The 14,158-nt window shown below is 50.2% G+C and overlaps 1 protein-coding gene across 8 annotated transcripts in view; it reads right to left on the bottom strand.

Moving 5' to 3' along the window:
* Positions 1-14,158, bottom strand: part of WDFY4 (WDFY family member 4) — a 248,179-nt gene that overhangs the window by 159,897 nt on the left and 74,124 nt on the right. For all 8 annotated transcript variants that reach the window (XM_024986689.2, XM_024986690.2, XM_005226581.5 and 5 more), the window contains 5 exons: positions 4,860-5,074; positions 3,222-3,316; positions 2,093-2,330; positions 1,617-1,693; positions 350-571 (listed from right to left, as the gene is read on the bottom strand). In XM_024986689.2, coding sequence (XP_024842457.1) covers positions 350-571; positions 1,617-1,693; positions 2,093-2,330; positions 3,222-3,316; positions 4,860-5,074 — 847 coding nt within the window. The remainder of the gene's footprint in view (positions 1-349; positions 572-1,616; positions 1,694-2,092; positions 2,331-3,221; positions 3,317-4,859; positions 5,075-14,158) is intronic.

The raw sequence follows: 14,158 nt of genomic DNA, 5'->3' as shown, positions 1-14,158 counted from the left end.
CCTCCAGAGGGACACACATGGGCTGGCAAAGTCCCAGAAGGGAAGGAGCTTAGGCGGCTGGACTGTGTGTGAAGGACACCAGGCCAAATCCTGGGCCTTCCAAAGTCCATGTCTCACTATGAAACCGGGCAGAAAAAACAGGCATGGCCATAACACCCTGGGCTTGGCCATCACAGTCCACTTTGGGGCACTGCAGGCAGGTGAGCTTGGAGATCCAGGCTGAGCTCTAGGCGGCAGAATCAGAATCAGCCACCTACCTAGACAGCTGAGGGCAGGCAGGCAGCCCAGGCTCTTGGGTCAAGAGCTGCTGACTCAGTCCCACATGCCCCAAGTGTGGGCGAAATCTTACCCAGGGGCTGAAACTCTTTCTCTTCTGTAGACACAACCAGGGAGAGGTCTTCTGGGCAGAGGCTGACAGAGAAGCAGACGAAGGGCTGCTCAGTCCTGGCCAGGTGGCGCACCAGGGTCAGGAAGCGCAGTGGGTGGCCCTCCGCGGCTGTGCTGTGCCTGCCGACCAGGAACCAGCAGGAGAAGCTCAGGCCCCCGGGCGGAGGGAAGGACCTGGCAGCACCTGGGGCCAGAACACAAGCACGCCTGAGGCTCCGTCCTGCTGTGCAAGCGTCTAGACTCACTGTGGCTCTGACTCGCCCAGGGTGGCCCTGTGGTGTGCCAGTACTGGGCCCTGCCTGACCCACACCCAATTCACAGGGGCCCACGCAGCACGCTATTGTCTCCTTCCTTAATCATACTCGCAGGAATAAGTCCTGTTCCCTCCAGGACTTGAGCCTAGATCTTCAGAGCCTCTCTCCATTTCTGACCCACCTATTACGCTGCATTGCCAAGGGAGCAGAGAGGGAGCACGTGCCTGAGATCCATCACCACGTGGCCCGCTGGTCAGCTGGTCTAAAGCTGGCCTGTGTGCTATGTGGGGCAGAGGAAGCTGGACTAGCCAGGCCAAACCTTGCCTGGGGAGCGCTCACTTTGGGGATACCCAGGCTGGCAACACAGGTGGGGTCCACTGTCCTCACTGAATGGGCAGAATCAGGCTTGGAGCTCTGCGCTGATGAACTGTAAATGCCACAGCTCCTCAGCATCCACCCTCCCACAGAAGCCCAGACCCTGGCTCTCCTGACAGGGGGTGCCTGGTCTTCAGCTGAGAGCAGCTCTGTACAAAGCATGCCAAGGCCCAGCTGATCCACATGAGGCAAGGGCAGGCTTGCTCCTGAGTGGCCATCGGCACAGAGCTCACACTCCTCTCTAGAGTCATCAGGTGGGGCGAGGTGTTCATGTTGGCCTCTGTCAGTCATGGACAAAGGGCATCAAACCCAGGCTCAGCTTCCGAGTCAGCCGTCAAGCCCATCAGTGTCCACTGAACCCCAATATGTGCAGAGCTGTGGGATGGGCCCTTGGGATGCACAGTGAATAGGACACCCCTGGCTCAAGACAGAAATGACCAAAGGGAAGGATGAGTCCTCTACAGACATGTGGGACCAAGAGGAAGACTCATGCTTTCTGGAAATGCCAAAAGGAAATCTGAAATCGAGACTCCCCAAGGACTTACTCCCAGGTCAGGGGGAGGGGACCTCAGCAAGCTAAACCCCCAGGGAAACACATACCTGTCCCAATCCCTCCAGAGACTGAGTACTCGGTGCTGGTTCCCATCACCGTAGCCAGAGTCGGAACAAACAAACAGCTGGAATAGGAAAGTGTCTCAGATCATTGAACCACAAGCCAACCTCTGATGTGACATCTGCCCCTCTGCCCGGCTTCAGGGGCCACACTCCCTCCTAGATCGTGGGGCCCCCAGGACACAAAGTGATGGATGCTGGCACCATGGCCCTAAGAAAGGAATTTGGTTGGAGGCTGGAGGGGAGGGCAGCCTAGAATGCAGACAATCAGGAGAAGGAGGCAGTCCTGGCCTTAGATGGCTAGGGATGCTGCCCTTGAAGATGGGGTGTCTGTGACCCAGATATTTTCCACAGCTGACTGTGAGACCTGATAGAAACTACAGTTTTGTAATCAATATTATAATTCACCCAAGGCACTGGGAAATTAGTGAAGTGTATTTCAAGTGTAGGAAAGCCAGTCATACCCGTAACCTTCCACGGACATGTCGAATTCCACGAAGGATGGAGCCAGGGCCGCCCTCTGAGGCTGCAGGTTGCGGGGGGAGGTCATGGAGATGAGGCTCAGTGCTGTCTGAAGGGTGGTGGTCGAGGTCTGGGACAGCCCCATGGGCTTGAGGGCCTGTGTGCTTGCTGGGTGAGGGCCGGCATCCCCGGGGGCCACTGCAGAACCCTCAGCAGGCACTGGCATCGCTGCCTGTGACCCTAGAGCCGCAAGCAGAAGAGCTGTGTCTTTGCTCAAAGCACTTCCACTTCTCTTCTGCCACAGTCCCCAAGGAGGGCTCTGCAGAGTACCAGGCATTCCCAGCCCCAAGGGTGGCCTCCTGGGCCCTCCCACTCACCCTCTTGCCTGGGACCTCTGCTGATGCTGATAACACTGAATCAAAGGTGACAACCTGCTCCTCCTGGAAACTTCTCCCTTTAATTCTATCATTGCTGCCACTCCTTTCTACTACACATTTCTGCTGCTGTCGTTGGCTTGCCCCGTGACCTGTCCCTCACTGGGGCTTCGTCCTGGCTCTCTGACCTCCAACTCTTTTCCACAACAGCCTGTCTCCTCAAAAGGTCTGTTTTCCACCTCCAGCTCCTGGCCCACTCCTGACTCTCCATCCTTGCTTTTCAACTGGGCCTCCTACCCGTAACATCCTATGCAGTCCATGGCTTTCTTTTCTCCAAGCTGGTTCCCTGGACCAGCATCTTGCCAAGTACCAGGCCAATGCTTTGTCCTCCAGACCCCCTAACTCCTTGCTGAACTGTGAGCTGTGTGAAGCTGACACTGTTCTGTCCAGGGGCAGTGCTGGGTACCCCTGCGTATGCTGTGACGTGAGGGTTGCTGTGCTCCAGGCATAGAAAGGGGCCAAGTACACGCTCACCATCACCATCTTATAATGGGGTAGGAGTCTTCCTCCTTCCAGATCTGGTCTTTATCTGGGGACCACGGATCTGATCTTTCTGCTCGTCCTCATTTGCTCCATCGAGCAGCAGGCAAAACCATTTTTAAATCTCTCTGCTTCCCATATTCCATAAAGACTTCCTTACAGGAAATGCATGTTCTCTTTTAAAGCCCATTATCCAGCCCCTATTCTCTGTCCTCACCTGGGCATCCAGAGTCCCCTCCACACGCATGAGATGAACTGAGTTTTTTCGTTGCAGCAGATGGAGGTGAAGCAATTCCAAGGCCTAGAAACTGTCTGAATATCATAACAAACAAGAGCCAAATGATGACATTTTCAGCCAAAAGCCTCCTCCAGTTCCATCTGAACACTTGCCCTAGATCCCAGAGCATGCTGGTTCCCCCACCATGCCTTCCACTCTCAGCCTGGAATCCTTTTCCTCAGGCCGTACAGAACCAGGGTGTCCCTGACCTGGCATTCGGACCAGAGAGCTGGTGAATTTAGGTGCTTTTGACTTAACCAGTGACCAGCTAGAAGCCCCAAACTGGACCTGGAGAGGAAAAGGATTTTGTTGGGAAATAACTTTGCCATACGTTGTTTCTAAGTTTCTAATGGACTTGACCGATCAGCTGAACTAGGGACAGTGGCCTTGGCTGACAGCCCCACGAACAGGCGGAAGAGACTGGCCTGGCCCCTGGGTCCCCTACCTGCTGGAGGGGCTGCCTTTGACCCCCCTGCACTTGGTCCTATATGCCTCCTGGGGCCCAGCAGCTTGCGGTCCTGAGCACCACCCTCCCTATATCCACACCCTCTAGGGCCACAGGTACGTAGGAGACGCTTGGCTGCCTCCTGCCTTTCTTTCCTCTGCCTTCTTTGTCTTCGGTGTCTGCCCCTCCCTGTGTATCTTCCCTCGCTACTGTGACTCTCCGGGAAACACGTGGCTTCGTGGAGGGGCTACCAGTGGGAGGGCCCACAGGACACAGTGGCGCTGCCTCTGTCCCCGTCCTTGTCATGTGTCCCAGTCACTGCCCCTCATGCCAGCCAGGCTCCCTGTGGTCTAGTCTCTCTTTTGGCCGCCAAGCCTTCAGAGCTCCCCCCACCACAGCCCCCCACCACCCCTTTCAGCAGGGTGTCTTCACATGCCTGGTTCCCTCCTCTCCTGGTCTGGTGACCATCTGCACAGGCTGTAGACCTCAGCCACCACGGTTCCCTTGAAGCCCCCTCTTTACACCCAATCTCCCAGCTGTGGTCCTCGCAGCTCCACAGAGCTCTCACACTGCACTAGCATCCCCTCCAACACTTTCAATTCTCTGCAGGACCCCTGGCTTACTGCTTCACCCCCAGACCATCAGTCCTGGCTGTCCATTGGAAGGACTGATGTTGAAGCTGAAACTCCAATACTTCGGCCACCTGATGCGAAGAGCTGACTCATTTGAAAAGACCCTGATGCTGGGAGGGATTGGGGGCAGGAGGAGAAGGGGACGACAGAGGATGAGAGGGTTGGATGGCATCACCGACTCGATGGACATGGGTTTGGGTGGACTCCGGGAGTAGGTGATGGACAGGGAGTCCTGGCGTGCTGTGAATTCATGGAGTCGCAAAGAGTCGGACACGACTGAGCGACTGAACTGAACTGAACTGAACCAGACCATCAGCTCCATGAGAGGAACTATGTCCACTCTGTGGGCTGCACATTGCCCAAAGACCCAAGACTTCAACCTGGGCTTGCAGTGGCCAACGCTGGGAAGGCAGGAGGAGCACAGGGGATACTCTTACTGTCCACTGTGCACAAGCTCGGCTACCAGGGGCTCAGCAAGATTTAACGTGCAGCACACGGTACCTTAACACGTCTGGTTCGATGGCCTGGGAAGCAAGCTTTTCAAAAATCCTGATGAGGCCCGAGTGCAAGGGGCTGCTGCTGGTGGTCAGGGCCTTGTGGCAAGAAGTCATGAGGGTCCTGAGCATCCCCGCCTCGCACATGACCTGACGGTTCTTCTCCGACTTCACCATGGACTGGATGTGACTGGCCATGGAGCACTGGATCTCCCTGGAAAGCTTAGAGTAACCAAAGCAAGCAAGTGGTGAGCCCTTGAGGTCGGCATGTTTCGGGGCCACTTTGCTCAGCTCCCAGGCTAGGGCTTGAGCTGGTGGTAAGGTGAGGAGACTGAGCAGCCCACAGCCTATTCTCACTGACCGCAGTCTGTCTTGGGCGCTCTCAGAGGTACCCTCCTCACACAAGCTGCCAAATAGGAAGATAGCTTAAAACAGACTGCAAACCAGCAGGCGAGAGCCTGCTTCAGTCTGAGCTATGCGGCGGTTGAGCCATACGACATTTCTGAATTGCTAACATTTAAAATACTGGAGATTCCACACAGAAGCCCAGACATGTGGCTTCTCTTAACAGTGGAAAGACCTGGTCGGGCCACTTTGCCGTTGTGTGTCTGTTGAGACGTAGTTGGAGCTGGACAGCGGCTGTGCCCTCTAGAGGGTCCCACACCTTACCCTCCAACCACCAGCATCTCTCGCTGGACAGTCCCGTGTTTCAGTTTGCAGCCTGGCCCAGAAGGTGGAATCCTGCGGCAGCTGCAGACTGATCCATCTTCTCAGGTCAAACCACACCAGCCTACACAAGCTCCTGAAGTCACAGCTTCTGTGGAGAAGCCTCCCCTCCAACCCACTTCCTTTGTCTGTCTTTCTGGGCTAAGTGCATTCAGACACACAGATAGCTGCCCTCTTGTCTTCCCCCTGGCAGATTTCAACTCACTTTACCATCTTTATGCCCTGAAGCCCACAGGATAGAGGCATAGAGTCAGCCTTATCAGCATTTCCACCAAATACATTACACTATTTTCATAATCTTCCTTTCTTCATAAAAAGATAATCCCTTGGCATTCCCAGCCTCCACTGAAAGGGAATTTCCTTCAGAAAATCTCTGAAGATCGTCCTCCTTTTCTTTTACTTTGTATGAGATTGTCTGAAATCACCAGGATACTGGTTTGATCTTAAAGGCGGTTTCCTGCAGCGGAGGCTATGGGGGCCTCCTTCTGCAGGTGAGGGTACCCGTCACAGCTGCCCCTTCCATGGACATCAGCCCCCCCAGGTTGTAGCTGCCCTGCTATGTAGCCCCACGTGTATCTTCGTGTGTGCATACATGTGTATACATGTACATACACATGCACACATGCATAAAAGCCACACACACACACACACACACATGTAAACACCACCCCCAGACAATAGCCACTGGGGCCATGCCCTTCAGCCTCTGTGGTTGAGACCCCTCACACTTGAGACCCCTGCCCTGTGGGCTCATCCTCACTCAGTCCTTCTCCTGCATCACCCTGCTTCCCTCACCTCCCTTCTCCTGAGCCCACCTTCACAAACCTCATACACCAGTACCCTGTCTGGACTCTACTTTGAGGAACACAGCTAAAGGCTGTAGCTTGCTTTGCATACTGCACACCTTTGCCCTAGTCTCTGGTTTCAAGAAAAGGGATCTATGACGAAGTAGGTTATGTCTAGGTTAGTCCATCAATGTAAAGCCAGCAGTCACCACGAGGCACTTACTTTAGGACTCTGAACCCAACATCGAAAATCACCTTACTCTATCATCACCTCCCTGAGCATGTAGTCATTCAAGGCCACCCCACCCAGAGATGGTTCAGAGTATGTCTGTTTCACCAAGGGACAGAATTTAATAAGATGGCATTCTTCCTTAGACTGTGAACACAGTTTTGTAGTATATATGTTTCAAGGATTACAATGTATGGCGAAACATATATACACTGTGAACCATCAGTTTCTAGATTTTTTTTAAATGAAGGGGTCGCACAGCTCACCCTCCCACCATTCCATGCCTTTCAGAAGCATGACACCTATAGCTTTTTCCTCAAACTGATGGCATCTGGTGAAATTCCCATTGTTAAAAAATCTCCAGTAATATTTTCAGCTTAAAATTTTAGACTACTTTTAGTTTAAAACGCAAACGACAGTAGAATGGGTTTTCAAGGGGAGTGCTTCCAGGAAGGATTTCATCACTCGGCCAACATCACTGATATCGAGGAGAGATCCCATTACTCGAAGAAGATGGTTCTTGCAATGAAATCTTTATGCCTCCCCCCATCACCACTCAAATTCAGATGTTGAAACCTAATGCCTGGTGTGACGGCATTTGGAGGAGGGATCTTTGAGAGTATTGCGTATGTGCAATACTCAGTCATGTCCAAGACCCCGTGGACTGTAGCCCACCAGGCTCTTCTGTCCATGGGATATCCCATGCAAGAGTACTGGAGTGGGTTGCCATTTCCTCCTCCGGGAGATCTTCCTGACCCAGGAATCAAACTCACATCTCCTGTGTCCCCTGCGTTGGCAGTTGAATTCTTTGCCACTGCGCCACCTAGGAAGACCCTGAGGGTAGAGCCGTCATGAAGGGGATTAGTGGCCTTAGGAAAGAGACCCCAGGAAACCCCTTTCTGCCTTGCGCGCAGTGAGGATACAGCGAGAAGAGCATCGTGAGTGAGGGAACGGGTCCTCAGCAAGCACCGACTCTGCCAGCGCCGTGATCCTGGACTTGCCACCCTCCAGAACTGTGAGGAATGAGTTCTGCTGTCTGTAAGCCCCTGGTCTACAGCATTTTGTTAAAGCAGCCTGGATGGACGAAGACAATCCCCTTCTCTGTCACTGTGGTATCTGCACAGCCAGTGTGAACTGCTAGAGGCACACGCAAGCCAACAGAGGCCAGAAACGGAAGGAGGAAATGCCGGATCTGAGTTACACTGAATGATTCCACGACTTTTCCTTTAAGACACGCTTCCATGTGGAAATCGACCCAACTTCCTTGACTCCCTTCCCCAGATCTTCCTTCTGATGCTCTGAACATCCCTTCCTGCATCCATGGAGCCTGAACCTCTGCTTTCCTTCTCCTCTGCTCAAAATAGAAGAGCTGCTTCCATCCTCTTGCCTAGAACTCTCCCCTCTCCAAGAACTTGATTATTTGGTAACTGCAGTCTTTTAATTTGGGGTGAGAGTTGGGGAGACAGTCTGCATGAAGCAAGATGCAAAAATAACACAATGTATTATTAATAAGAATTAAAAACAAATGTCTACAATCTCCAATTTTTATTACCAGCACTTCACTTATTGCTTTGGGGACTTTTGGCTTTTTTGTTGTTGTTTTTGCTTTTTTTTTTTTCCCCACCAGAGCAGGAATACTGAAAATCTAAATATGCAAGAAATAAAAAGTTTTCAAAAGGGAAAAACAGAAATGCTGATGTTGTCTAATGATGCCACAAGTTTACTCCAAAATTGCTCAATACCCCGTAATGGAGGAGGGAAAATTGATCGTCCTCATTATCGCTGCAGCTCTGTCAATACCAATATTGCCTTGTTTTGAATAAAATGTGCTGTTTTTTTTCAATGTTGGTTCCAGTAAAATGGGGTTTTAGTGAAAATATGAGCAGTAGCAGGAAACCAGTCTGGTTTCTCCCCCTACAAATGGATTGATTTTCCTAACACACATTACTTCCAATGCAGGAAGGGGATGGTGGTTCAATTAGGACTCGGTGGTGAGCGTTAGGGTCACCAGCAGACTGGACCCGCAAGCAGATTATCACAGAGAGACGTGCGGGCTGCCTGTAGGAGTTTGCTGCTTTCTCCACTGAGCAGCTGAGCCTTCAGGGCTGTCCTTGTCCAGGTGTGGGTGTTCAGCTTTATCTTTCTCCCACCGCCTCTTTCCTGGTCTAGATTGATACAGCGGTTCCAGAGCCCAGTGAGGGCTGGGTCTTGATGGAGTCGGTCCCTCCAAGGAGGTGTGGGCTTTGAGGACCTTAGTCCAGAGTGTGTCTTCTGGACATTAATCCACAGTCCTGACTCAGGCTAAAAACCATCAGATGACCAGCGTCTCCTCCCCAGACACTTAGAACTGGGGACTTCTACTGAGTTACTTAAATTTGGGTTCGTCGCTTACTCCGGTTTGGCTGCAGTGCTCTTTATTTGATAGTTTTGGAAGAGAGGTGATACACTCTAAGTGGCCTCAGCTCTTCAGGGACATCACAGGTAAATGGGGCCCGCAGATGTGTTTCATTTGACAAGTTGTTGTGCTTTTTGTCTTTGTTTGCTTAGAATTAGCTTTCTTTTACAAGGGCGTAAACTTTCCCTTTTGCACAGTCTCCACTAGCCTGATACACTCATCTGTGGTGTCCACAAAGCCTTGTAGGTATGGGAGGCTGTGATCTTGGTTTAGGTGTAACAGGGTCCATATTCCAATGAATCCGTAGAATCCATGTCTAAAGGCGTGGCTTCTGGGATGCACTTGCATAAATTTGCAACAAAGACCAAGATGAATGTGGGCACCTGCTCTAAATCTTCTGTTTCTTTTATGAATTACATCCATATGATGGCCAATATTTCCTGATAACAGGAGCCTGGGATCTTATATTTATAAAATATTAGTTTCTTTCCAACTTTACTTCCCAACATCCCCTTTGGTCTACCCTGTACTCTATGCCAGTAACATCTTCACTTTGAAAACTTTTTTGACTAATGCCCAAAGTTGAGACTATCCTTTCTAATCCCATCCCTTTGATGAGGTCCAATTATTTTTCAAGAGACAATTCACATGTTCTTTCACTTAGTAAAACTTTTCTGACTATCCAAACCAGCACTGTGTCCACACTTGAGTCATTATAAACATCACACTTTGACAGGCCACCTTCGTATCTATCTTCTATTTATCGAGAACTGTGAACCGATGCCTGAGACAATGGCTTTTCATCTTTGTTCCCTAGCACATCTCTCTGTGTCTCAGTAGCCACCGAGTAAGCGCAAGCACAGGGCACAAGGTTTACTAGAACTCAGCGGGTGCACAGGGCCCAGGGCGCTGAGAAGGTGGTCAGAAAGGCGATGAGCCAACTGAGTGTTGAAGGACAACGAGGACAGAGCCAGGTCAACAAGGGAATGACCTCCCAGGAGAGGAAACAGTGGCACAAAGGCCAAGGGTGAGAGTGAGTCTGGCCTTTCGAGGAAAACCTGGGGATCACAGACAGTTGCCAGCCAGGCTTGATCACCCTCTGCCCCCAAATCCCTCCCCAACAGTGAGCCTGTGGTCAGCCCTGAGATGGGGCATGAGACCATTACCAGGGGAACCAGCTGAAAAACATCCATCTGGGAAGATGCCTGCAGAGTCTGAAACCTGAAACATTTGTGAAGAGTTTCCACCACCTTGGACACACACACCCTCGCCCCACAATAGCTGGGTCAGGCAGGCAGAGGAGCCCAACAGGGCTCCATGAGACCCAACATCAGCTCTGTGCCAGAACCCTTCCCCTATGGCTGCTACATCCTCAAGGAGCTCAGGAAAGGAGTAATTAACTTACCCTGAAGATCTCTATAGCTGTGGCCAAAGTAATTACTAACACAACTCTTTCAAGATATACTTTTGAACAGATTTTTGTTGTTGCTGTTGTTAATAGATTTGCATACATGATTGCCTGGAGAAGATTCCTCGAACAAGACTGCAGAGCGCACAGTCTTTTGTAAAGATGAGGGATCCATTTCCAAGCAACCTGGGGCTCCGGCCCTGGTATGTTGCTTTTGAGCTTCCAAACATTCACCCTTGCTACATCGTCTTGGCATAGGGCACTCAAATACCTACCAATCCATGTTGATTTGATATTAACTAATGGGAAACTTGGGCTAGTTACTTACTTCCCTTAAGCCTCAGTTTCCTTAGCTTTAAAATGAGAATATTGAGAATACCTCCCTCACTGTCTGTTGTGGTTTTGGTGAGAGTCAACAAGAACTGCATCTGTGAAAGTACTTTTTCTTGTAGGATGCAAGTGTTTTCAGAATATTGACCCCTTTTACTTGCAGTCTATCAGTAAAAGCCCTGATTAGTTATCAATTGTACTCATCAATTATCAATTGTGTAGTGGAAGCTGGAAATACACCTAAAATATATGTAAAATATATTATCTTTCATTTAACATTTCCAAAATGTTATACTGTGACTTAGAGTCCTAGAAGCACAGAGTCATAAAAACCAGAAGAGAAAGAGAGAAGGTATGATAGCACATATTGTGTTCCAAGTAAGGTTCTAAAAACTCTCCAACTATACCCCCCACTGAAAAGGTTACATCATTCTCCTTAAGTGACGTAATGAGTGGCAGAACTGGCACCGCAACCCTGGTCTTATTTCAAAGCCCATGGTTTTAACACTGTGTAATGCACTTTGGCCACCTCATGCGAAGAGTTGACTCATTGGAAAAGACTCTGATGCTGGGAGGGATTGGGGGCAGGAGGAGAAGGGGACGACAGAGGATGAGATGGCTGGATGGTATCACTGACTCTATGGACGTGAGTCTGAGTGAACTCCAGGAGTTGGCGATGGACAGGGAGGCCTGGCGTGCTGCAATTCATGGGGTCGCAAAGAGTCGGACATGACTGAGCGACGGAACTGAACTGAACTGAACTGAATGCACTCATTATGAGGAAGGGAACCCAATACCTCATAAGAGGCATACACTGAGGGTCTGTATAAGCGTTTTATTGGTGGGGCCGTTTGGCCTGGCTTCGGTTTGATTTCCCCCTAGCTAGGTGTGAGTGCCTTTAGGCTGGGCAAGTGCCCTTCCCGATAGCCACAGGCCTCACCACACCCTATTGTTTACACCACACATTCACTTTACACTTCTGGCCCCAGGACATTGTGTCTGCAACCCTTATGATCTAGGCCATATCTGAGTAGCTGAAATTGATGTGCAGAGAAGGGGGGTGGCCCATATAAGTCATAAATAATGATGGCAAAGGACTAGAAGCAAAGTCACCGGATAACTGGACCAGAGCTCAGCCCATCAACCTCACTCGCACTCCATCATTCTATGTCCGCTGTAGCTTGCTTTTGAAGCTTTTCATCTCCATGCAAGATTATGTCTGTTTGCTCTATTTAAGAGATAACCCTAAGAAGTATCCTGGATTTTGACTAGAATATGACATTTTTCCACTTAGGAACAATTGAAATACTTGAGGGTGGGGTTCAGAATGAAAAAGCATAAGAAATATAGAAATTCAAAATAGTTGAAATTTCTAATGTGCTGTAATTTGACAAAACAAGACTCCTACTTTGCCAATTTCCTTGTTGAAGGAAATGACTCTTTTCAAATAGCTTGCCCTTACACAATCCTACCCAGGGCTATTAATGCTGTCGATACTTTAGTTATTTGAAACCTGTATGATTAGTTCAAAGTGTCTGAAATACAGGCTAATTCCAGAAAATGGTGCCCTTTCCAAACTGAGGCACAAATCAGTTGACGGACGAGTGCAGCCCAAGCCTGATCTTCTTCCTGTCCTGTCACGCTGTGCAGGAGGCTTCCGTCACAGTAGAAGCTGGAACACACCCAGCAGCGAGGGGAGGTGCAGACTGGTGACAGACAAGAGTCTCTCTAACGTCTGATCGTGTCCTTGCTTTCCCATTGCCTCCCACCCATGGCTACCGCTCATCTACAGGGAAGGCAACGTGGTACAATGGCAGGAGGTCCCAGGGCCTTCCATCGGGCACATCCACCACCTACCTAGGATGTCAGTTCACTGCTACAAGCTTCCAGTCCTCATCTGCAAAATGGGACTATTGATATCTACCTTGCTGGGTTGTTATGAAGAGCAAATGATAAAACGCCAGTAACTGCACCAGTCAGCAAGTGCTCCCCACGGTGCCATGGGTGCTCTGCTCACCGCGCTAAGTGCTCCTGCATTGCTTCAGCTGGTCCTCACAGTCACGCCATGAGGAAGACGACATTATTCTCTCCATACCACAGCAAAGGAAGCTAAGGATCCCAGAGACTGGATAATTCCCCATGGTTCTGTGACTGTTAAGTGGTAGAGCTGAGATCTGACCCAAATCTGTCATCCTCAGAGCCTCATAGAGGGGCTTAGGGAAACGCAGTGGAGATGATGATAACAGCGATAATAAAGGGCGGTGATCCAACAAAATCCATGTCTTAGCGTGGTGCTCTGGGTCCCTCGCGATGTGGCTGCAACCTCCCTCTCCTGCCCCACTCACAGCCTGTCTAGCCACATGGTTTGTCCTAGTCCAGCTGAACTATTAGCAGTCCCCAAATGGGCTTCTTTACGTGTGCCTCTGTGTCTGAGTGTCCTCTCTGTCCCTCCTCTGTCTGATCTGACATCGACAGGTCTTTTCTTTAAAGCCTGGCTGCAGTGTTGCCGTCTCTGTGTGGCTTTCCCTTCCCTCTCTCCCAAAACCCTGTGGGCAAACTTTTAGTGCAGTTAGAGTGTTGTCTATCTTCCCTATTCCTCTGAGTACCCACCACCAAATTCAGACTATGCATTCCAGTGACATTTGTCTCTGAATCCCTAGTGGAACCTAACAGGTGTTGAGTAATTATTCACAGACATTCACGCACAGCATTGGCTGCCCCAACACAGGCTGAGCTCCACCTCTGGAAAACTGGATCTGGCTACGCAGCCTCTGAGTTCCTGTTGTCATGTACACAGCAAACAACCCTCTGCTAAGACCCAAATGGAAGTGCAGTGATTGCTGGGGAGTAAAGAGGCCTCCTATATTAGTCAGAGTTCTAGTCCAGAGCTACATCCCTATGGCAAGGCCCACGTAGCTGTTGAGCATCATGAAAGAGTAAAGGCTTTTCTTCTCAATGAGTTGTTTCTGCCCAGGGCCAACTCAGCTCCAAGAGAACTGAGCTGGACTCCATTTCTGCCTTATGCTTAGGACAGCAACAGTCACAATAAAATTCCTACAGTCTCATTTTAATGCTGGTGATGCTACAAGAGGCAAGAAAAAAAATTAGCTGGATTATCTGTTTCCAAGAGCAACTCGCGGAGCTAGCATTTTGGAGATGAGGGGAAAAAACCCTTTTGGCCTTGATCAGAACACATGTAATGTGGCTACAATTAGAAATAAACCAGACAACCCATATAGGTAGTTAAGCAGTTGCTTTCTAAAATGATGCCTGTACCCTGGAAAGCTATCAGTTTCTCACCCATAAGGTAGGAAGAGCCTCTGAGGAACACACAGTGGGTAAAACTGTAGGGACCCACCAGGCCCATCGAAAGAGAGACGAGTGGGAACTCACAGTCCGTCTTCTCGTAACACTGCCATCTGCTGAAACCCCC

Source organism: Bos taurus, chromosome 28 (assembly GCF_002263795.3).
Source record: "Bos taurus isolate L1 Dominette 01449 registration number 42190680 breed Hereford chromosome 28, ARS-UCD2.0, whole genome shotgun sequence".
In the NCBI taxonomy this organism is placed as follows: domain Eukaryota; kingdom Metazoa; phylum Chordata; class Mammalia; order Artiodactyla; family Bovidae; genus Bos; species Bos taurus.
The sequence above is the reverse complement of the archived record's forward strand: the minus strand, read 5'-3'. Positions and strand labels throughout refer to the sequence as shown.